Source organism: Centropristis striata, chromosome 24, assembly GCF_030273125.1.
Source record: "Centropristis striata isolate RG_2023a ecotype Rhode Island chromosome 24, C.striata_1.0, whole genome shotgun sequence".
In the NCBI taxonomy this organism is placed as follows: domain Eukaryota; kingdom Metazoa; phylum Chordata; class Actinopteri; order Perciformes; family Serranidae; genus Centropristis; species Centropristis striata.
The window spans coordinates 2,356,446-2,382,353 of record NC_081540.1 but is presented as its reverse complement, the minus strand read 5'-3'; the positions used below and the strand labels follow the sequence as shown (position 1 = coordinate 2,382,353).

Here is a 25,908-nt window from a genome sequence, read left to right as displayed (position 1 = left end):
GATTAATCGTTAGTTGCAGACTTAACCCTTATCTTCAGTGGATATCAAAATGGGGTCCGCATGTCTCTGTGAGGTTGTAGAACGACATGGATTTGTAATATTTGGAGAAAAAAGTTGCAGATTTACAAGATTAAAGTGGCAAATCTACAAGAAAAAAAGTTGCAGATTTAAGAGATTTAAAGTGACAAAATCTGCGCGAAAAAAGTCGCAGATTTACGAGAAAAAAGTGGAAAAAAAGCTACTTTTTTCTAGCAGATTCACCACTTTAAATCTCATAAATATGTGCAAATATGTGCACCTCCCCCGGGTCCATATGTTTTTTTTACACATTCTGGCTGTATGTAATTTCTTCCAATATTCTCTAGGGTTGAAATTTGGAATTTGCAAGTATTTCAATGAGTGCCCTATAATAAAGGGTTAAATTCCAGTGTTCGTAAATTATTCTTTGACCCAGAAAATGTAGATTTTGACACCAAGATTGACATTCTAATTGGCTTGGAACATATATTGGTTCTCATAGATTTTATATGGCTGTCACCGATCCACAATCTTGATGAAACATTTAGTTTATGATGGAGAGCATGTGGTGCTTTTATCCGACGTGTCCCCTTTCTTCTCAGATCTGCTCCTAAGTTGCCGGACTATTAACAGAACCTGGATGAATCTTTGTGTCTCCCATCAGCAGCTGTTTTCATTTCGTTGATTAGTTGGCATAAAGGATGCAACATGTTGACGCTGTGAAGCTGTAGAAGAGTCAGAATGCTCTCAGCATGCCCACGCTGAGCTGAAATGTTTGGATAAAAGGCGACAGGCAGCTGAAACAGTTTGTCAGTTAGACAGGAAAGGCCGGAAACACACGAACCAGATAAGAATCACCCAGTGGGAGGGTAAGAATCACCCAGTTGGAGGGTAAGAATCACCCAGTGGGAGGGTGGTGTTGTGGCCTCATGCGCTCCAATCAGCTGTCCAATAAATAGAGATATAAATATGACACATTAAAGTCTTGTTGCGGTCATAGAGTGGCCACAGAGTTCAGGCCGGTGTACTCCGTGGGGCGGGACAGCTCCACGTTGGGCGGAGATTCCTCTTTGGCTATGGAGGATTTGAATATGGAGCCCCGGGAGAAGACCTGGGGGGCCCGGCACACCGAGGCCCAGCAGAAGTGCAGCACGCTGGGGGAGAGCAGGATGAAGACCCAGGGGTCGATGATGGAGTTGATGGAGATGAAGCGCAGGGCCTCCAGGTCCAGAAAGTGGGACTCCTTACGGTCCCCGATGGAGTTCATGTAGACCCGGATCTGAAGGAGACAGACAGACAGTTTAGTTTATTAAAAGAAGAAAGCAGGCACTCTGGTGGATTGGTGGAAAAATTAAAAACCCCTTTATTTTACATGGGTTGCATATAAAAAACACCAAAAAAAACAGGGTTTTTTATATGCAACCCATGTAAAATAAAGGGTTTTTAACTTTTTTCTTCTTTTGAGTTCACTCTTTACCCATTGCAAGAGCACCGGTGTATTTAGGGACACCAGCAGCGCTCCTGTTATTCTGTTTTTAGTTTAGTTTATTAGTTTAGTTTATTATTAAGATCCCCATTAGCTGCAGCAAAGCCACAGCTATTCTTCCTGGAGTCCAACAGTATCAAATATACAGTTGAACACACAAAACATAATAAAAAATACATTTAAAAAATTCACATATTAATCCATATTACACACATTTCTACATATCATATATGTATACATCATTTAAAAATCTACTAACACAGCATATACATTATAATAACACACATATATATCTATAGATATATACTACACACATATAAATATACCATGTTTTCTTATTTTGATGAATACTGTTTATTAATATTTTGAATTGCTTTATGTTAGTGGTGAGTTTGATATTTTTAGGGCAGTGAATTCCATTCTTTCATAGTTAGATCTTGCTTTAGGTAATGTAAAGTTTCCTACAGCTGCATGTCTGCTGATATATTTATGACTCTCTGCACTAAAAGCAAGGTTTTTAAACAAAATAAAAGATGCTTTTAGGACAGATATATTTCTAATAACAATTAGCAGTGAGTACAATAGTCTGTCTTTGACCAATAACCAATTAAGTTCCTTGTGCACAGAGATAATATTTGTCCTGTAGTCACACTTTAGTATGACTACAGAGACAGAGAGATGTGGTGATAAATTGGCTGCCAGGGTTTAATCCAACAACTAACAGCATGTAGGACATCCTAGTCCACATCCTGCTCATACAGTAATCCCAGAACAGATCAACACTGGGACCAGTGCAAACAACAGAAATTGGAACCACTTATGGGCTTAAAAGCCGAGCTGATTCTCTTCATGCATGTTTCATTTCTTCAGCCTGAATGTTATTTTTTAATGTGGCTGATGCAGGGTTTTTTCTGGGGTTTTGGGGACTTATTTTAACTTAAAACTTTGCAATCTAACATAATTTTGGAGCATTATTAACACTATAAATTATCCACAATAACACTGTAAAAAATCCAAAAAATCTGTTTAATTTACGGTAAAATACCAGCAGCTGTTGTTGCCAGAACTTCACCAGTAAACTAACTCGGTCTGCAGGCGTTCACAACATGGTTTAGGACTGACATCAGTTTATAGTTGTAGAAAAGTGATGAATCCATGTGAATATGCATTTTTTGCTACAGCCCCCACTGCCATCAGTAACGGGGTGCCACAGGGGTCTATTGTTGGCCCTTCAGTATTTACATTAGGACTGCAACTAAAGCATAATTACATTATCAGCTGTTTAGTTTATAACGTGTCTGAAATCATTGGAAAAACTCCATCCATGCATTTATTTTCCTCCACTTATTCAGGGGATGGATACCTAAACCACAATGTAAAAAAAAAAAAAAATCTGTTTAATTTACGGTAAAATACCAGCAGCTGTTGTTGCCAGAACTTCACTGTAAAAAATCAAGTGAGTGGGTTTTTTTCCTGTAAATTTAAATGTAAATATCAGCAAAAACTGTAATTTAGACTTAGTAGTCCCTTTGTTTTTAGGGTAATTGTATTATTGTGGTATTATGGTATTTCTCCTTTAATTTTACATTAAAGAAACATTACATACATTAAAAAACTGTGTGCTAAGGAGATTAGAATATTATCTGGCCCCCAAAATAGATTAACAATTGGTAGATTATCTCTCGACTGTCAGAGATATAATATTATAAGATGCATCTGCAGGCTCACTGATCATAAATTGGAAAAAAAGGACACAAAAAATCAAGTCAGCCACAAGAAAACAGAATATATGGATATATTTCATGCCGCGTTCTCTATATTTTGAGATTTCTTTAAAGGATGTTCCCCACCTATAACAAATAAACGATATCTCCTGCAGACAGACCTGTTCAACAGGCTAAGAGAGTAATAAAATTCCTCTATAATGTCAAACATTCAATAAAATAATGGTGCCATGGTGCAAACGGATCATGCCTGGATCTCATCCTGCAGCATTTTGTGCTTCAGGGTTTTTTTTGTTCGCAATGACGCAAATGCCACCATTGACAGTAATGGACCATATAAACAAGACTTAACGGAAAACTTAACTGCTTTTGATCTGTATTTTATTGTGGTTGCATAATGAAAACGGCGTGCCCAGACAGGACGTGTTTCAGCTCCTTCAGTCTTCAGTCTCATGCAAATCTGACAGAACATTAATGATCCTATTTCAATTCACCAAGATGTTTATACAAGTGGTAGAACTTCTGCATCTTACTCTACTATATGTGCATAAAAACGACCTGAAGCATGTTTTTTATGCCTTTTTACTCACATAACTGATTGATTGCATGTTAGGTTGTGAGTCCTCCAACAGATTTATTACATTTTGTTAAATCCTGTACAAAAAACAACAAAAATACTGTTAAATTATCATTCTAGGTTCTTTGTTTCCCTGACTTTTTTCTGTGATTTTGACTTTTTTCTGATAATTTCGACTTTTTTCTCGGAATTTTGCCTTTTTTTCTGATAATTTTGACTTTTTCCTTGAAATCTTGACTTTTTTTTGGAATTTTGACTTTTTTCCTTGTGATTTTGACTTTTTTCTGTTAATTTTGACTTTTTTTCTGATCATTTTGACTTTTTTTCTGATAATTTTGACCTTTTTCTCATTATTTTGACTTTTTTCTCATAATTTTGACTTTTTTCTCGTAATTTTGACTTTTTTCTGGTCATTTTGACATTTTTTTCCGGTAATTCTACTTTTTTCTGAAGGCAGATTAACTGTTTTTCTTACAGTAAAACTCAAGATTTAATGTAAAATATATATATAAAAAAAGAAATCATTAAAAAACTTCCCAACACAATATCCTGACGTACAATTTCTAAACATTTCCTTGTGATTTTTCCTTTTTTTCTGGTAATTTTACCTTTAGTTGTACCAGGTATTAAAATCAACAAGAAATTGAAGAAAACAATGGTCTAATAATTTTTTCCATGACTGTATTTCCTCACAGGACGCTGATTAGTTCGTGCAGCTGCTTGTTTCGGACACAATTTTTTTTACTTGAAGCCTGCTGACAATATTTGCTATTGGGTGATCCCCTATTTTTACATGATCCGGCAGGTAAATAGAGCTAGTAGTAACTTCAGAAAGACTGCTTACAGAGCTTACAGAGTGTGTACTTTGAGTTTTAATCTAAATATATTTGCTTAAACTAACTGATGCACAATAAGTATTGTAGCATGAAATCCCTTTTGCATGTCCACCAGACAGAATTCTCCTTTATTTATCCATCATCTCTCAGCCTGCACACACAGGATGTTTGCAGTAATGATGGAGTTCAAGGAGGATATTTGAATTACTCTCCGTCTCGTCTTGTTTGCCCTTCAGCAGGACTGCCGAGCCAAACACACACACACACACAGCCAATAAACATGTGTGTACTTTGTGGGTTGAGGAGGCCGAGCGGCAGATGTTGAACGATGAAGTAAATAGGAATTCCCACATCGAGCAGTTAGTTTACACACTAAAGATCCACAGATAATGAAAGAATTGCTCTTAAGGATTGTAGTCATTTAGTTTCTGCTCAGTTAAAGCCTCTCGTCTGGTTCTTCTTCTATTCTTGCAATAGTTCTGATATAACTGATGGCACAACCTCTGGTTGTCACACTAATGTCCTCACACAACGCTGCCTGTTTGGACAAAAACTCGTTACTCCAAGCCTGACAAGATTTGCTGTTGCATAATCCCTCGTTTTTACATTAATCTGGCAGGTAAACAGAGCTAGTAGTAACTTTACCCTCCGGCACCAGAATAGTAGTGTACAAACTTACTACAGTCATGGAAAAAATGATTAGTCCACCTTGTTTTCTTCAGTTTCTTGTTCATTTTAAAGGCTGGTACAACTAAAGGTACATTTTTTTATTGATAATAACCCAAATCATTATCAAGAAAACCATGGAAAATGGCTAGATTTCCTCACGCACAATTTCTGCATTTTTTTTCTTGTGATTTTTCCTTTTTTTCTGGTAATTTTGCCTTTTTTTCTGATAATTTTGACTTTTTTTCTGGTAATTTTGACTTTTTTTCTGATAATTTTGACTTTTTTTTCTGGTAATTTTGATTTTTTTTCTGATAATTTTGACTTTTTGCTGGTAATTTTGATTTTTTTCTGATAATTTTGACTTTTTTTCTGGTAATTTTGACTTTTTTCTGATAATTTTGACTTTTTTTCTGGTCATTTTGACTTGAGAACTTGAGTTGTTTTTTTTATATCTCTAAGCCACAATCATCAAAATTAGAAGAAAAACAGGCTTGAAATATTTCACTCTATGTGTCTATATAATGTATGAGTTTCACTTTCTGAAATGATTGACAAAAAATATTGAACTTTTTCATGATATTCTAATTTTTTTTAGATGTACCTGTATTCGTGCAGCAGAGAGACTGTTTTCTTATCTTCAACTTGATATCTCCATATCTAACCCAGAGTGAACTCACTGAGATTCAGCTCAGTTTTGCATATTTTATTACCTTCTTGCATAAATGAGACATTTTCTATGTAATATTCTTATTTTACGCAGTATAACAGGTGTCAGAAAGTCACATTCTGTTCTGTTTTGACCAAACATGGTCACTGGTTCAGAGCAGAATGATAAAATATACAACAATATGTTTTTTTATGCGCAGCTTTTAGTCTTCCAGTCAGATAAAAATGTGAGACAATAATAATTTTCATGGTTCTTGGGCTGCTCTGATCGATTATATTAGCATTATCAAATCTTTGAGCGTTTTAAGTGGAAACAGCTGTTTTTAGTCTCACCGTGGAGGCCAAGAATGAGCAGCTCATTTCATTCATTGTTTCCTGTCTGTGGTGCAAATATGGCAGTAAAAGAAACGAGCTACTGCGGCGAAGTGAGAGGCCGTAAATGTCCACAAGGTCGGGAAGCAGAACGTTAATACAATCTGTGGAAGCTGTGACGAGTTGACGGGTTTAGAAATCTGTGCTGCAGGAGTCTCAGGGGTCACAGCAACAATATCCAGTTAAATGTGAAGCAACTGGACCAAAGAGCTGCTTCCCTTTTTCCTTTCTGGGGCATTTTATATTTACTTTCATTTCCAGCAGCAACTTGTTTTTCAACATGTTTCTACGTCACTGAAGAAGAAGAAGCCAGTTCCCTGATACGGTGGCGTTGGTGGTTGCAGCATCATTCTCAGCACAATCTCTTAATGCCAGTTTCCTGTTTGAGTGTTAAGTGTCTTAAGAGTCTCACTTTAGGGAACATCAGCTGCTGTTAGTTTAACTTCTGTGTGCAAACTGTTGCAGCTTGAATAGTAGAGCCAGGTACTAGTTTTAGCTGCTTTATACTTCTACTTCACTACATTTTAGAGTTAAATCTTATAACTTGTAACAAAAACGACATTAAAAGAAGAAAAAACTGCTACAAAACCACCAAAAATACGCAAAATGTCTATTCGGGGGAAAAGTTGCACAAAATTACCACAAACGACATTAATAAACTGCAAAGAGGCACAATACGGCTACAAATAGATGCAAATTACAAAAAAAAAAGATGCATAAAATGTCCAAAGCAAGCATTCACAAGATGCATTTTATGCAACTTTATACTTCTACTTCACAACATTTTAGAGGTAAATATTGTTCTTTTTACTCCACTATATTTAGCTGACAGCTTTAGTTACTTTTCAGGTCCAGATTTAACGTGAAAACATGATATATTTAGACATAAAATGACTCTACACAGACAAAAACAGTGACAAAATACACTAAAATAAGAAGAAACTACTACAAAACTACCAAAAATATTCAAAATGTCTATTTGGGGGCATAAAACAACTAGAAAGAGATATAAATTATCTGAAAAGTTGCACAAAACTACCAAGAACGACATAAATAAACTGCAAAGAGGCACAAAACAGCTACAAATAGATGCAAATTACAAAAAAAGATGCACAAAATGTCCAAAGCAAGCATTCACAAGATGCATTTTATGTAACTTTATACTTCTACTTTACTACATTGTAGAGGTAAATATTGGTCTTTTTACTCCACTACATTTAATTGACAGCTTTATTTATTGTTTAGTATTATTTTTAGTTATATGTAATATATTAAGTTACATTTTTAAAGTCGAAATTTAAAGTGATTAGACATAAAATGACTATACAGTGACAAAAAACAACCCAAAAATTACTTTCAAGGAGGAAAAAACTCCTAAAAAAACTACCAAAGATCTGCAACATGTCTGTTCAGAGACATAAAACAACTAGAAACATCAGCAGCTGTTAGTTTAAAGTGAGAAAAGCTGTTCAAAAACTCTCTACGGCTGCAGGAAATCGTAATAGTTTTATGACTTATTCAGGAAATTTTCGCTCACTATAAAAACAAAATCTGCATACAGTTAAAAAAAAAATCTAAAAACAACAAGAAAAGAGGTGTAAAAACCTTTAAACTGAACCACATGAGATCATTAGTGTGATTAGCACCAGGAGGAGGTGTGTGTGTGTGTGTGTGTGTGTGTGTGTGTGTGTGTGTGTGTGTGTGTGTGTGTGTGTGTGTGTGTGTGTGTAGACAGATTTTAGTGTTTAGTCAGGCTGGGCTGTGAGATCCAGCTCCAAGCACCAACAGGAAGAGTAATAAAAGTGTTAATGTGAAGTTTTGCTGCTGCGACAACAAAACCGATTCCTCCCTTTGAGTTTCATTATGAAGAATAAAAACATGTTAAAGTGTTGATCTGTGATCTGAGCTAACAGAGCTGATCATCTCTACTAATCTCTGCTTGTGGCTGTTTCTCAAACACTCAAAATATCTCATTTCACAGATGCTTTTTGTGCCTTTAACTCAGGAAAAAGTCTAGCTGAAGTCAGGTGGTTTAACTTTTTTTAAAACATTTTAGAGTTTACTGAATAGAGCGTCCTGACAAAAAACTATTTTTGTTGTGTTTTGGGATCTTAGGTACTCTCACATATAGACCTGTCATGATAAAACATTATTTAGGACAATATATTTTCCCAGAAACAATCAGGATTTAGTTTTATAACCATATAAGGGCATAAGTTCATCCTTTTCCACAACAATGCATTTTTTAATCTGGAGAACATTAAACATTGGAATTGAAATGTAGAAAAGAAATAGATAAATAAAACATAAATAAATAAACTACAACCAAAACAAATAAAATAGACTTTCAGGCTCTTTTAACAAAACATTGCACCAAGATAAACACAATATATGATATTATTTTATAATTAAAATAACAGCTGGAACAGCTGGAATGGCTGCTTCGAAAATATATATTTTTTTGGGTAATTTGTGCTGCCTGTTAAACATTTGCAGCTTTACTTTAAACACAAAAAAGCACAAAAAGTCAATATATTGAGTCCAGAAGAAAACTATCATGTCCATTTTTATATATTGAAAGATAAGTGGATATAGTAATCATCCTGACAGGCCTACTCATATACATAATATACATATAAAGGTGCATCTCAATAAATTAATATATCATAGAAAAAAAAAAAAATATGTATGTGTATATATATATATATATATATATATATATATATATATATATATAATATTTCAAAATGTTGCTTTAAAACTAACTTTGATTTCAATGGAAACACAGCTACTGTCTGTCTGTCTCTCCACCAACACGTGCAAAAAACATGTTGTCTGGCCTTTTTAATTTTTAATGCAATCACAGATAACTGGAGGCAACACACACACACACACACACACACACACACACACACACACCTGGATCATATTACATTTTTCTGCTGTGACTCTGTCCTGTGTTCTGTGGTTCTGGCGGGACACCACCAGTGTTTATATAAGGCTGCTAATAAATAATGCATCAGTACTATATACAGACTTAGTGTGCATCAACATGAAACCTTGCTGAGTGTGTGAACAAAACGTCTTTCTATGAAAATATGAGTCAGTGTGTTTCCACCTGACGAGTTTACCGTGTCGACTTCACGTCACTTCAGTCCCTCAGATCTTATCAGCTGTTCATGCTGATTCTGAGGAAGTCTAGACTGCAGGAGATTTCTTCTTTCATTTTCTGCATCAGTGTCGATGCAAGTTTCACTTCAACATCTTTTGTTGCGGGTGTGAAAACTGTTGCAGCTTGCAAAGTAGAAGCAAGTACAAATTTGAGGTACTTTATTCTTCTACTTCATCACATTTTAGAGATAAATATTGTACTTTTTACTCTACTATATTTATCGGACAGCTTCAGTTACTTTTCAGGTCGAGATTTAACATAAAAACGTTACTATACAGACACAAAAACAATGAAAAAAATATATTAAAAGAAGAAAAAAACTACTGCAAAACTACCAAAAATATTCAACATGTCTATTTGGGGGCATAAAACAACTAGCAAGAGATATAAATTATGAAAAAGTTGCACAAAACTACCAAGAACGACATAAATAAACTGCAAAGAGGCAAAAAAACAGCTAAAAATAGATAAAAAATACTAAAAAGATGCACAAAAAGTCAAAATCAAGCATTCACAAGATGCATTTTATGCAACTTTATACTTCTATTTCACTACATTTAGAGGTAAATATTGTACTTTTTACTCCACTACATTTATCTGACAGCTTTAGTTACTTTTCAGGTCGAGATTTAACATAAAATGCATTGTCAGTTTAAAGTGATTAGACTTTATTTTGTTATTAAACCTCATAGCCGCATATTAAATAGTTAAAATGTGTCATATCTTTGCTAAATTAAAACTCTGCTCACATAAATGCATCAATAATAATAATCCAATAACATATTTAGAATATATAAAACAATCTGCATCACAAGAACTTTTACTTTTAATACTTTAAGTACATTTTGATACTTTTACTTGTAGCGTATTAGTACCTTTGCTGAAATAAAGGATCTGAATACTTCTTCTCACACACTAATGCAGAAATGAGTCCAGAACACAGAACCTGGTTCCAGTATTTACAGCTTTGTTCTCACCTCAGACACGTCTGACAAATAACCAGCGTAAACGTTCCTGCATAGTTTGTAGTTCTGCAGGTTCATTTGTTTGGATTTTTCAGTGTGAAAAGAAACAGAACAGAGGAACACACTCAATTATTTAAAAAAAAAAAATCATGCAAAAGGAGCCCAACCAAGTATTGAGTTTATAGAAATGAAGAGACTTCTCAGAAGCATGACATTTGTGTTTAAAATATCATTTTTTTCTAATTAATCTTATGTAATATTCTAATTTTCTGAGAGTTTTGTGTTTTCATTCTCTCTAAACCAGAATCATCAAAATTACAAGAAATACAGGCTTGAAATATTTCACTCTTTGTGTAATTAATCTATATAATGTATGAATGTTTTACTTTCTGAAATAATTGACAAAAAATATTGAACTTTTTCACGATATTCTAATCTTTTGATTGTACCTGATCTGACCTATTTGTCAGATGTGTCTGAGTAAACATTATTGCATAGTTTGTAGTTCTGCAGGTTCATTTTCTTGGGTGTTTCAGTGTGAGAAGAAACAGAACCGAGGGACACACTCTATTATTTAAAAAAAAAAAAATCATGCAAAAGGAGCCCAACCAAGTATTGAGTTTATAGAAATGAAGAGACTTCTCAGAAGCATGACATTTCTGTTTAAAATATCCTTTTTTTAAATCAATCTTATGTAATATTCTAATTTTCTGAGACACTGAGTTTTGTGTTTATATTATTTCTAAGCCAGAATGATCAAAATTACAAGAAAAACATGCTTAAAGTATTTCACTCTATGAATAAAAAATGTATATAATGTACAAGTGTCACTTTCTGAAATAATCGACAAAAACTATTGAACTTTTTCACGATATTCTAATCTTTTGATTGTACCTGATCTGACCTATTTGTCAGATGTGTCTGAGTAAACATTATTGCATAGTTTATAGTTCTGCAGGTTCATTTGTTTGGGTGTTTCTGTGTGAAAAAAACCGGAAGCGACTCTACACTCTGCTATAAAAACGCCCTCAGACATTTATCTCCATGCACCAGCTTCCCAACACAGCTAATGTCTACATTTACAGACATATTCTGTCAAAGTGTCTCTGCAGAGGCTGTATAATGCTCAGATGAGACACTAGAGCTCATTATTCATCACTGGAAATATAAAACATCTGCTATCATTTCCCTCTATCTAAGAAAGGAAAGAAAAAGGACATTGTACATTTCCTTTCAGAATAAAAGACCATCAGCCTAATGACTTGAGTGAAGGATGGTAAAAGGTTTCCGTGGTCTCCCTGCAGGGCAGTGGATGGAAACGTCTGCCAATAAGTTAATGTGCTCATTCAGTAGAAATATGAGCGGAGGAGAGAGGGATGGGGACGGCCACCAGTCAGTGATTCACCAGTATGTATGACATAGGATTCCCATTAGAAGAGGAATGAATCATATAGGGCTGACATTAATGTCATGATGCTGCAGTGGTGAAAGGTCTGCTTACTGTCAGGGGATCTGATACAGGAGGCGGCACGCAACACAACACGCAGGAAGATGCATTTTAGAGGCAAATATTGTTCTTTTTACTCCACTACATTTATATGACAGCTTTAGTTAATTTTCAGGGCCAGATTTAATATAAAAATGTGATATATTTAGACATAAAAGGACTATACAGAGACAAAAACAATGGAAAAAATACATTAAAAGAAGAAAAAACGACTACAAAACTACACAAAAATGTATAAAAAGACGACAAAGAGGCACAAAACAGCTAAAAATAGATGCAAATTAAAAAACAAGATGCACAAAATGTCCATATCAAGCATTCACAAGATGCATTTTATGTTTCTTTATAATTCTACTTCACTACATTTAGAGGTAAATATTGTACTTTTTACTCCACTACATTTATCTGAAGAAGAAAAAACTACTACAAAACTACCAAAAATATGCAAAATGTCTATTTGGGGGCATAAAACAACTAGAAAGAGATATAAATTACAGAAAGACTTGCCCAAAACTACCAAGAACGACATAAATAAACTGCAAAGAGGCACAAAACAGCTAAAAATAGATGCAAATTAAAAAAAAAGATGCACAAAATGTCCAAATCAAGCATTCACAAGATGCATTTTATGTAACTCTATACCTTTTACTTCACTACACTTAGAGGTAAATAATGAACTTTTTAGTCCACTACATTTATCTGACAGCTTTAGTTACTTTTCAGGGCCAGGTTTAATATAAAAACATGATATATTTAGACATAAAATGACTATACAGACACAAAAACAATGAAAAAATACATTAAAAGAAGAAAAACCTACTACACAAATATGCAAAATGTCTATTTGGGGGCATAAAACTACTAGAAAGAGATCTAGATTATAAAAAACTTGCACAAAACAACCAAGAACAACATAAATAAACTGCAAAGAGACACAATACAGCTAAAAATTAAAAAAAAAAAGATGCATAAAATGTCCAAATCAAGCATTCACAAGATGCATTTTATGTAACTTTATACTTCTACTTCACTACATTTAGAGGTAAATATTGAACTTTTTACTTCACTACATTTAGAGGTAAATATTAGGTTTAACGTAAAAACATGATCAATTTAAAGCGATTAGACATAAAATGACTCTACAGAGACAAAAAACGACCCAAAAAATACATTAATAGAAGAAAAAAACTACTACAAAAGTACCAAAAAATATGCAAAATGTCTATTCAGGGACATAAAACAACTAGAAAGAGATCTAGATTATAAAAAAGATGCTGAAAATTACCAAAACTAAAATGACTCATTTATAATGTCCCGTTTTGGATGGGTTTTTTTATGGAAACAGCTTCAGAAACATTGTGTGACATTTGAGGGCTGGTGTTGCTATGAGACAGCAGCCTGATGAGGTGTTTCTCCTCTTTTCCATCAGGTGCACAGTAGTCGTAGTGTTGAATCTTTCCTTTTACAGTATTTGATATTTAGAGAACACTTCATCAGATTTGTGGGCTCCAAAAAATCCCAAACCAACCACTAAAACACCCACTGGTTGAGGCGAGACTCTCCTCTCTCTGACTAAGTGATGGTTGCATTGCATCATAGTCTAAACCTTCATTACAAAGCTCCCTCTTTCCTGCACAATATTATGTGTTTTACATGTTTTATATGTATTACATTCAATATGTAGTCATTTCCATTAAAAATGTATAAAAACCTTTAAAGGCTGTTTTCTCAAAATTAGTTTTTTCTCATAAATCTGAATCAAAAAAGATTAATAACACCAAAAGTAACTTTTCAAAGGCACATAAACTTACAGAAATAATATGAAAAACAGCACTTTTAGCCTTGAGATTTTCTGGCTCTATAGATATTTCATGTCATGTCTGTGTTTTTACAAAAATCTTTAATAAAAAGGAAGCAAATTTGACTGTAAGTGAACTGTAACACAGTCTTCTTTCAGAATAGTTGAAAGAAAACAAACATTTCTGTGTATTTTTGACTATAAATTGACTAAAAGTTTGTTAGAAAGTTCCCATTCTCCTGCACAATATTATGCTTTTTGCAATATGTTTTCCATTTCCATTAAGAATTTATAAAAACCTTTAAAGGCCGTTTTCTCATGAGTTTTTTCTCATTAATCTCAACTTCAGCTCCACTTACAGACATCAAAATAACAAAAAAAGACACAAAGTTACCACGAAATAACAAAAAAAGCACAACAATACTCAAAAATTACACAAAATTACAAAAAAAAACAACCAATAAAATTACCAAAAAAGACGTAAAATTCCCCCCCAAAAAATGTAAAATAACCCAAATAGGACTTGTAAGGTGTTTGTTTCTCTATCTATGTATTTATTTATTGAAATGTGTATCCATTTCCTCCTGATGTTGTGTCTGGATTCTCTGGATGCAATAAAGGCAAGAAAGGACAACATGAATTATTTTCAAGTGATAAAAAAAACTTAAAATTACCAAAAAAAGACACAAAACCACCCCAAAATATATTTAAAAAAAGACACAAAATGACAAAAAACAACAACATAAAATGACCAAAAAAGACAGACACAACATCATCATCAGGAGGAAATGGATACAGATTTCAATAAATAAACAAACAAACAAACACCAAACATCTGCTGTGCTTCTTCCACATAAAATAATAACTTTATTCAGCGTTCAGATGCAAAAGAGTTCAACGAGTTCACGCCTCACTTGCATATCTAAACATATCAGTTCAGAAAAGTTGAAATGCAAAACAAATATTGTCCTAATCAGTGATCAGTCATCACATCAAACGGTGCCAGTGAGCAGAGTCAACAACAGGAGCTTGGTGGATGCTGTCAGCAAGTCTCGTCATGAATTCTTTGCAAAAATTCATTTTAATTTCAGTTAAGATGTGCTGATAGCAGATAAAGGTCTGCTGGAGTCTAATCTCTGTCTGTCCGTCCTTGTTTCACCTCTCTGTACTGAGTCATCCGTTCATCTCAGCCTCCTGATGAGGCCGTGAAGACAGCCAGTGGAGTAATCTGATACCTGTGTCCTTTACCTGCCTCAGTACAGTACTGCTACTCAGTACACAGCGTACAGAGGACATGCATAATCACTTTTAAAGACAGAAATGATAGGAGGCTTTCCAACAGAGCATTTATAGGCAAGTTTACAAGACACTGAACTCATCCGTTTCAGTCTAACGGATCCAGACTTACCAAAAAACAACATGGGAGTCTTACAGTTCAGAGGCTTTGTGGCATTATAAAGTGCTAATTTGTGGATTCACTGTAATCCTCATATAATCCATTAAAAACAGTATCATATGGAGGAAACCGTGACACAGACCAGACCCACTTAGTGTGAAGTTTAAAAGCTTTTACAGTAATAGAGACTTGCTCCCACTCAAAATAACCTCCAGTGAACTGTGACTAAAAGCTCCACAGTGTGACAACATTAATTAGTTTGTGGTGTTTTTGATGCTGTGGATGTTATTATAGTAGGTGTGGTTGAGAATCATTGCAGAGATGGAGAACAAGATGGCCCTTTATTACTGCTGTCTGTGATAAAGTGCCCAGCATTATGTGATGCTGGGAGGCTTATTGATTTAATGTTTGAAATCCAAAGTGACACTTTGTCGATACAAACAGATTGGCTGAGACACAAAATGGTCATTTGTGGGTTTAATTCGTACTTTGGTCCATCCTTTCAGAAAGACAGCCAAACAGCCATCCATTGTTACATGTGGCCAGATATTCATCCATCCATCCACCAATCCATCCATCCATCCATCCATCCATCCATCCATCCATCCATCCATCCACCAATCCATCCATCCATCCATCCATTCATCCATCCACCAATCCAACCATCCACCAATCCATCCATCCATCCACTAATCGAACAATCGAACTATCCATCCAAACAGACATCCACCCATCCAACCATCCATCTGTCCAGCCTTAAATCTATGCATACAGCCATCCATCCATCTAGCAATCCAACCATACGTTCCTCCATCCATCCATCCAACCATCCATCCACCAATTCAACCACACAGCCACCCATCCATCTATACAGCCATCCATCCATCCAACCATCCATCTGTCAAGCCTAACATCTATGCATACAGTCATCCATCTGTCTCGCCATCCAACCATACATCCTCCTATCTCTCCACCCATCCATTCCTCCATCCAACCATCCATCCACCAATTCAACCACACAGCCAACCATATAGCCATCCATCCATCCATCTATACAGCCATCCACCCCTCCAACCATCCATCTGTCCAGCCTTAAATCTATGCATACAGTCATCCATCCGTCTCGCCATCCATCCATCCATCCATCCATCCATCCACCAATTCAACCACACAGCCAACCATCCATCTATACAGCCATCCACCCATCCTACCATCCATCTGTCCAGACTTACATCTATGCATACAGCCATGCATCCGTCAAGCCATCCACCAATTCAACCACACAGCCAACCATCCATCTATACAGCCATCCGTCCATCCAACCAACCATCTGTCCAGCCATACATATATGCATACAGTCATTAATCCCTCCAGCCATCCATCCAAAATCCATCCAGCCTCACCACCCCTAAATCAACTATCCATCTCTTTATCTCTTTATATTCCACTCTCCAATTTAATTAGAAATGTCAATATGTCATAAAGTTCACTACAATAACACCACCAACACTTGTGCCAGCGCTGCTATTAGCTAATCACAATCCTTCTTTATCTTTTATTGGGTTGGCTTTCAGTCAGTGTATCATCAGGCTGAAGTGAAAGGTTGTTTCTGGTTCTGGCTGCTGCTCGCAGGCGTTATCACTTTATGCATCCCTTGTGTATAAATTATTAATGTGCTGGACACAGTGGTTCAGTGGCTGCTCTGCTGTGGTGGGGTCAATCTCATTAAAATGTTGTTGCAGTCCATCATGTGTCCATGTAGCAGGCATGGTAAATGGTTATGAGTTCCAACCTCCGATTACTCATCCGTCTAAGATAATGTTTTTTGTTGTTGTTGTTGCATTTGAGACCAAATTTATAACGAGCTTCCGAGACAGACCCCTCTCATTACGGCCTCCGTCCAAATTGTTTCCTGATAAGATAACTATCACAGCCTGGGTTCTTAAAAGGACATCTACTATATGCAGTTTACTGTATGGAAAGTCACTTTTCTTATCTAGTTTCTCTATAACAGCAACATTGGACTGGAAAGCTGGAACATTTTCCTCACCCAAATAACTGAATATCTAACTTGTCAGTACAGAAACATTCCTTAATGTCAGAGGACCTGAGTAGTTTTACACTGAGGTGATATTTATATTTAAACCTTTTTATACTTTGCATCAAAACAAGCAGTTGAGTGAGACAGATGGCAGTGATACAGTGTTTCCTGTCTACAGCTTGGCAGCAGAGCAGCCCATAGTCTATTGTGCTATTTATGAATAGCTGCGTGTCGTCAAAATGCCACAAAGCGTGCAGAGATACGCTGACATACAGATATATCAGATAGCACAACGTTTACAGCAACTTCACCTGTTCTCTGACATTTTGATTAGGTTCTGATAAGATTGGTATCGTGTTTCTGCTGGTGTTTTGTTCAAAGCCACAAAAATGAAACGTGTTGCAAACACAAGCTGTTTTCTTTGGTTCCTTATCAACTAAAGCCAAGCATTATATTGATGTAATGTGATATTTTACAGAAATTGTTTTGGTAGTGGTGTGGTTGCATCACTGTTGGGTAAAACTCCAAACCCAGAGGATGCACTCACTCCCAGCACAATGACTCATAATCAGTTTCTACTGTGACTCTTCACCAACTGACCAATTGAGCTACTTAACCCTTAAGGGTCAAGTTGCATTCACTTAGTCCTGACAGAATGGGTTTTCCCTGCCAAAAGAATAAAAATGGACCTTTTTAAGGAATAGATAGAAGCTTGTGCAGCCTTATATCTACACTGCAACAAAGGTGTGTCTAAAACAAGATAAAAACACTAAATCTGAGGGAAATGATTTTGCTGCATGGACAGATAATTTCTTAAATTAAGATTATTATATAATCTAGAAATAAGCATGTTGAACGCTTAAAATAACAAAGATAAATTTTCTAAATCTAAAGTTTTTTTTCTCTTGGTAAGAAACAAATAATTGTCAGGTCACTCTGCTCGGGCCAGTTCATCGCTGCTTGCAGCTTTAATTGATCTTGTTTTAAGAGTTAATTTCTTATTATAAGCGTACAACATGCTTGTTTCTAGATTATTTAATAATCTTAATTTAAGAAATTATCTGTCCATGCAGCAAGATAATTTCCCTCAGATTTAGTGTTTTTATCTGGTTTTTAGACACACCTTTTTTGCATACAGCCATCCATCCGTCGAGCCATCCAACCATTCATCCACCAATTCAACCACCGAGCCAACCATACAACCACCAATCCATCTGTACAGCCACCCATCCAACCATACATCCATCTATCTCTCCATCCACCCATCTAACCATCCAACCATCTAACCATCCATCCACCAGTTCAACCATACAGCCACCCACCCAACCATCCATCTGTCCAGCCTTACATCTATGCATACAGCCATCCATCCGTCTGGCCATCCAACCATACATTTACCAGTTCATCCAAACAGCCACCTATCCATCTATCTTTCCATCCATTCATCTATCCACCAATTCAACCACACAGCCAACCATACAGCCATCCATCCATCAAACCATCCATCTGTCCAGCCTTACATCTATGCATACAACCATCCATCTGTCTAGCCATCCAACCATCCATTCCTCCATCCAACCATCCATCCACCAGTTCAACCATACAGCCACCCATCCAACCATCCACCCCTTCATCCAACCATCCATCCAACCAACCATCCATCCATCCAAACACACAGCCACCCATGCAACCATCCATCTGTCCAGCCTTACATCTATGCATACAGCCATCCATCTAGTCATCCAACCATCTATCTCTCCATCCACCCATCCATCCATCCATCCATCCATCCATCCATCCATCCATCCATCCATCCATCCATCCATCCATCCACCAGTTCATCCAAACAGCCAACTATCCATCTATCTCTCCATCCCTCCATCCAACCAACCATCCACCAGTTCAACCATACAGCCACCCATCCATCTATACATCCAGCCTATACAGACATTTTTAAGGAACAGATAGAAGCGTGTGCAGTCTTACCACCAGCGGCAGCGTGCAGATGATGAAGATGATGGTCATGAAGATGAGCAGGATGAGATGCTCCACCTCCTCAGCCATGGACATGGCCTTGCTGCTGCTGGTGGACCTCACGCTGTTCATCATGGAGCCGCCGTTCCTCCTGCGGCGCTGGTACATCCTGAACAGCTGGTACATCACGAAGCCGTTGCACATGACGATGGCGAGCACCAGCACGATCATCACCGTGGCGTACAGGATGGCGTAGGCCTTGTCCAGGGGTTGCACAGGGTTCATGTCGATGAAGCACCACGTGCCGGGGCAGTATTGTACGTATTTACCAAATCCTGCAAAAGGGAGCATGCAGAAGAGTATGCACAACGAAAACACCACCGGGATGGAGATGTAGGCGCATTTCTTGGTGACGTGGCGGCTGTACTCGTAGGGGAATCCGATGGCGCAGCACCTCTCCAGCGCCATGGAGAAGAGCAGCGACATGGTGGCGAGGCTGAAGAAGGTCATGCTGACGCCAAAGTAGGAACACACGCTGCGAGAGCTCGCCGCCATCCCCACCAACGTCATGTTGCGTGCATACGACAGCTGCACCAGCGGGCTGACGAGGCAGGTCCCCGCCAGGTCCGTGACCACCAGCGCCGTGATCAGGATTTGGAACAACGAACGCCGCCATGTTTCCCCGTTTCTGGCGTTCCTCCGGCGCCGGACCTCCAGTATGACCAGGGCGACCACGTTGCCAAAGATGCCCAAGGCGAACATGATGGCGCTGATCAGCGGCGTCTCGGTGGCGTTGATGTAGTGCTGCGTGTGGCACGGATCTGTGTCATCTTTCTGGAGCATGGTAGGAAATTGGCTGGAATTCATTTGGAAATATGTCGATGCTTCAAAAAAAATGAGTCAAGAAGTTGTCCTGAAGACGTTGTTTGCAGCCATCCTGGTTGGACAGAAAGAAGAGAGAAGAATAGAATAAGAATAGAGTCTTTATTATCATTGCACGGTAGTATAAAAACATACATTAGTACAACGAAATTGAGGCACAGCTCTCCTGTCAGTGCAAAAAAGATTTATTTATTAAATAAATAACCAACCAAGGCATGCACCCATCAAACAAACACAAAAGGACATCACACAAATCACAAAGGAAAAGAGAAAAACTCCGAGATTTAGAGCTGCAGCAGAACATGAATCAGCAACTACTTTTTAAATCTTTTATATCATATAAGTTTCAAAAAATGTTTACTCATCCTGTGAGAATCATTTTCACATTAATCAATTCCTCGAACTGAATTTGAGGATAATTTAGAAACCAAAACCAAAATTGTCTGTCCAATAACCGCAAGATCTCAGCTGCCAAGAACTTAGATTCTGGCTGAACTTCTTCTTCTTCTTCCAACATTTTCAGAATTACACTAATTGGTAACAACATTTGTTTACTTGCCACTGATTGGCCCGAGCAGCTCCGGCATCATTTGTCAAGGATTTAGTCTCTTCTACACACTCTCAGACTCTGTTTTGACTCTATGTCAACAATGTGGACTACACACACCACTCTAATTCTATGTTTGCAAGTCTTTGTCGAACCTAGCTGACCCCGTCCATACACAGAGAATAGAGAACATCTTCTTCCTCTCATAAAAAAAGCACATTTTGCATTAACTGAGAGATTCCCAGGCTTGAACTCTGCTCCAGAGTGAGATTTGGAGTTCCTCTTCTGTCTCACCAGAGATCAGCTGACAGCTGAACATCCCAAAGCTGTGGTCCAAGTTCTCACACTAGTTTATGCTCAAACTAACAGCTGGGCTGAATCATAAAGAAATGTTGCATTATAGGCGCTTACTCATAAAAATGTGGGACCCCTCCTGGGTCATGTGCCCGCTCCATACCAACATGCAAAACATGCAAAACATTACACATCTATTCCGTTTGTGTGCGTGTTTTCCTCCACTTTCACTGCAGATAAATGACTCACCTACTGGCTCTGTCCACTGCACAGCGAGGCTTAGTCCTCCAGAAGACACCAGAAAGACACCAACAACTGTGAATGTTTGTCTTCCCCCAAACAAAGAGACGCGCTCCGGCAGATGTGTCCAGGTGTTGAGTCCTGGGGCGGCTTCTTCTGCGCACAGTTTGCGATATTATCTGGATTAAATTGCAATAAATCAGCACGTAAATTCATTCAAATAAAGTTTCTCTCTGAACTCATAGTGAAAGGAGTCCGCTCCCGCCGCGTGAGTGAGACAACAGGCGGAGAAACTTGTTGGGTTTTATTTTAAAATGAATGTTGCTGGATGTTTACAACTTCCGCCGAATTAAAGAGCAACTCCAGGCTGAAAATAAATAACTCAAACCCTTCTCTGAAAGCGTGCGCGTTTTTAAATCAGCAAGGAAAATTAAAACTTGCGAGTTTTCTGAGCTGAGTTTGGCGCTAAGGTCGCTCCGGACTGTCGCAACCTCGTGGAAATGAGCAGAAACGCGTCCGGGTAATAAAGTTCTCACCTATTTTATGAGCCGATCCGCGTGTTTTACAGTCCACAGTGACACAGAGGAGTCCCGGTGGGTTTGGTCCTCTCATGGAGCCGCTCCGGTTTAAAGGGGAGGTGTGGAGAGGGCGAGGCGCGTCGCGGCACTGTGCTGAATGGGGATGAATGGACCCGGGTACAGGGACTGATGCGCTGACGTCACCCAGCGGGTACACCCACCCTGCTTTCAGCCTGCAGCTCCGTGATAAACCAGAAGCTGCTAGATCCAAACAGACACCCAGGGGTGCAGCTGCACATGCACCGAGCTGAAACACAGCTGAAACACAGCTGAAACCTTTAATACATGCATCCTGCTGCCACAATTCCCTCCGTTTATATATATATATATATATATATATATATATATATATATATATCAGAATATAGTGAACATTTTTATAAATGTTTGGCATTTGTTGCTTAATTAATAAACAAAAGATTAAGTAATCGTCCAATCTGTTTCAAATTCTGCCCCAAAAGGCAAACGACAAGCTCGTTTCAACAATAAAAACTGTTTTCTTTACGAATTACTAGATTAGATTTTACATGTGATAGGATTTATTTTACTGGAGTCATTTTTATCCAAATCAGCCCAAACCTCCAGACTTTAAAATGCATAATCATGTGATTTTGTAGTTATTGCACTTTGCCTTTGTGGGTCAGAAAACATTTCCTGTTTAACTATTAACCAGTTAACCAGCTGATTGTTTCAGCACTGATGAAATATCAATATTCTCCACAGTAATCAATGCAAACAAAACAGATTTAGGAGTCACAGAAAAACAACCGTTAGTAAAGTTCTCACAAGCTGGACAAAATAAATGTAGATAAACCTTTTATATAGTCTATGAGATAAACCAAACGTTCTACCTTTGTACATGTGTTTTAGATCAGTGTTTCCATAACTATTGATACCCAATTCACAAAAAGCCTCATGTATCATTTCTTGTTTCCTCTCCTCTCCTCTTGTTTCCTTCCCTCTTGTTTCCTCTCCTTTCCTTCCCTCTTGTTTCCTCTCCTCTTCTCTTGTTTCCTTCCCTCTTGTTTTCTCTCGTTTCCTCTCCTCTTCTCTCCTTTCCTTCCCTCTTGTTTCCTCTCCTTTCCTTCCCTCCTGTTTCCTCTCCTCTCCTCTTCTCCTGTTTCCTCTTCTCTTGTTTCCTCCCCTCTAGTTGTCATTCCTGCCCACCTTCAGCTCCAGAGTCTGCTGAGATAAGACTCTATTGTTTAGTTTGTAACAGTTGCTGATGATTTTTTACACAACAAACAATAACAAATAAAACTACGATACAGTTTGCATAGAATAAGAGAAAAATATCCACCGTGTCCTGCAACTATTAATAATAATGATAAGATAAAATGAGATATGTTGGGGATATAATAATAATATAGTGTGTGTGTGTGTGGGTGGACATGTGTGTTTGGTTTCCTGTGTGTTTGGTTTCCTGTGTGTCTTCATATGTGGAGATTGGATGTTTCCTCCTGGGTTTTCTCCCACAATCACCAGGATTTGTGGTGTTGATTTCCCATCGGGATGATGTTTCTGTCTGTCACATACCAATATGTTTCTATCAGTTTTATTTCCAGTATGTTCACGTCTTAGAACGCTTTTATTTCATTTTTATGTTGATGATTCTGTGCAGCGAGGTGGAGACATAATGCAAACATTTCCATCATTATCATAAAAGCTCTAGAGCATTAAAAAGTTATTATAATTTCACTTTTTCACCTATTTTAGAAATGGAATAAATGTCAAACAGGCTCCTGAAACAGAATCCTTCCCTCTTGTTTCCTCTCCTCTTGTTTCCTCTCCTCTCTTCTTCTCTTGTTTCCTCTCCTCTCTTCTTGTTTCCTCTCCTCTCTTCTTCTCTTGTTTCCTCTCCTCTTGTTTCCTCTCCTCTCCTTGTTTCCTTTCCTCTCCTTGTTTCCTCTCCTCCTGGTTCCTCTTCTCTCCTCTTGTTTCCTCTCCTCTCTTCTTGTTTCCTCTCCTCTTCTCTTGTTTCCTCTCCTCTTGTTTCCTCTCCTCTCTTCTTGTTTCCTCTCCTCTTGTTTCCTCTCCTCTCTTCTTGTTTCTTCTCCTCTTCTCTTGTTTCCTCTCCAAGGGAAAGGGCAGAATAAGAGAGGAAAAGAAAGAGGAGAGGTATTTAGTGGTCAGGAGGCGAGAGGACGAGGTGAGGAAACAAATATAGAGAGAGCGGAGGAAAGGAGGAGCGTGTCGGATTCCTGTTAAAAATAACTGCAGACATGTGAGAGAGGAGTCAGAGGTAAATGAACATGAATACTGTCAGTCTGACTCTAATGTAAACGTCTCAGAGGGACAGAAAGAGACTAGAGGAAGCTGTGACGCTCTAATGGCTCAATTATAAACTCGTTAATGGGCCTGAAAGCTCTCAGAGCTTCTACACACATTAAGAATCATTACAGGAGCTGTCGGCACTTTTATTCCACTAAAATAGGTGAAAATAAGCTGTTAGAGTATGTTTTTAATGCAAGAGTGGATATAATGTGAGAGGAGAGGAAAAGAGGAGAAGAAACAAGAGGATAGGAGGAGAAGAAAGGAGACAAGGAGAGGAAACAAAACGAGAGGGGGAGAAGAGAGGAGACAAGGAGAGGAAACAAGAGGAGAGGAGAGGAAACAAAAGGAGAGGAAACAAGAGGGGAGGAGACAAGAGGAGAGGAAACAAGGAGAGGAAACAAGAGGAGAGGAGGAGGAGAGGAGACAAGGGGAGGAAATAGGAGAGGAAACAAGAGGGGAGGAAACAAGAGAAGAGGTGAGGAAACCAGGAGAGTATAGGAAACAAGAGCAGAGGAGAGGAAACGAGAAGAGGAGAGGAAACAAGAGAAGATGAGAGGAAACAAGAGGAGAGGAAACGAGAGGAAAGGAGAGGAAACAAGAGGAGAGGAAACAAGAGAAGAGGATAGGAAACAAGAGGAAAGGAGAGGAAACAAGAGGGGAGGAAACAAGGAGTTGAAACAAGAGGAAAGGAGAGGAAACAAGAGGGGAGGAAACAAGAGAAGAGGGGAGGAAACAAGGAGAGGAAACAAGAGAAGAGGAGAGGAAACGTCTTGAGACTTCTAATCACTTGCTGTCCGATAAAAGTTTTAAACAGAATCCAACATGCCGTCCGTCCAAAACAAACCCAGTAAACTCTTTCAGCTTTATTTAAACTTTCTGACCAATGAGCTCATAATATCGATCACACGATGACGGAAAATACTTTGTATGTCATCTTAAGTGTTGATCCTCCTCCTCTCCTCCTGTCTGTGAGTCTGTGAGTCTGTGAGTCTTTATTTAGAAGCACTTTAATTATTTATCGAGGTTTTAATCCACATTAAAGCTGCTGTGGTGTCTCTGCTGGTAAACAGCCTGTCAGAGTGCTGATCACAGCTCACTGTATTGTTTCTCTCTCTACCACACACACACACACACACATATATACTCTGTGTGTGTGTGTGTGTGTGTGTGTGTGTGTGTGTGTGTGTGTGTGTGTGTGTGTGTGTGTGTGTGTGTGTGTGTGTGTATCCTAATGGTCCCAGTGTGAATCATTGATGAGTTTTGGTGAATATCTGAAGTCACAGTTTCTCTCTGAGATCCAGGAAAACATCCCAATAATCAGATTTAAACCGTAATGATTAAACTTTTCAGACTACCGGCAGTGAAATCTGATCAATTATGTATTTTGTGGTTTGTTGAGAGCACTTTGGTCTAAATGTAATCAGATTACAGGAGGGTGTTTCCTGTCTGAATGTGACATTTACTGCATCGTAGGCTGGACGGGAACTTGAGTCATCATAAAGATTTTATCCTCATAAATAACTGCAGCAAAGAGTAAATATATGATCAATAAGTGGGAGAGTTTCATCAACAACTCTAGTTACAAGTAGAAGAAAATAATAATTAAATTACTTCAAGTTGTTCCTTTGTGCATCTTACATTTATGAACCCTCCATATAATATTTTTTAGGTATTTAGTATGTCAGGAGTATTAAACAAGGTTATTGAATATAATTATATATATTTAATATATTTTATTTTGAGTTGTTTTTAAGTAATTAAAATAAGTATTTTTTTTATTCTATTTTAAATCTTATTTTTTTTTTTTTTTTTTTTTTTTCTTGTATGTCTGTTGGATATTTTCTGTTTCTTGTGTGTTTGTATTACAAACATTTATAACAAAGATAAAATAA

At 37.5% G+C, this 25,908-nt stretch overlaps 1 protein-coding gene across 4 annotated transcripts; it reads right to left on the bottom strand.

Annotated features, from left to right (window-relative positions):
- Positions 1 to 147: 147 nt before the first annotated feature.
- Positions 148 to 21,819, bottom strand: ptger2a (prostaglandin E receptor 2a (subtype EP2)). 4 transcript variants are annotated; one of them, XM_059327661.1, is made up of 4 exons: positions 21,701 to 21,812; positions 21,174 to 21,343; positions 19,214 to 20,138; positions 148 to 1,297 (listed from the first exon to the last, which is right to left on the bottom strand). In XM_059327661.1, the coding sequence occupies exons 3-4, from the start codon at positions 20,066 to 20,068 to the stop codon at positions 1,013 to 1,015; spliced, it is 1,140 nt and encodes a 379-aa protein (XP_059183644.1). In that variant the 5' UTR covers positions 20,069 to 20,138; positions 21,174 to 21,343; positions 21,701 to 21,812; the 3' UTR covers positions 148 to 1,012. The 4 variants fall into 4 exon arrangements, with proteins under 4 accessions (XP_059183644.1, XP_059183645.1, XP_059183643.1 ...); XM_059327662.1 differs by having other exon boundaries at positions 21,174 to 21,320; positions 21,701 to 21,805; XM_059327660.1 differs by having other exon boundaries at positions 21,174 to 21,819.
- Between the last annotated feature and the right edge of the window lie 4,089 nt (positions 21,820 to 25,908).

What these genes read in the sequence shown, in the direction of transcription:
- ptger2a (XM_059327660.1), bottom strand. Translation starts at nt 20,068, where the DNA reads ATGAATTCCAGCCAATTTCCTACCATGCTCCAGAAAGATGACACAGAT. An exon ending in TCTGCACGCTGCCGCTGGTG is followed by an intron (nt 1,298 to 19,213) that starts GTAAGACTGCAC and finishes TGTCTCCTTCAG; the next exon opens with ATCCGGGTCTACATGAACTC.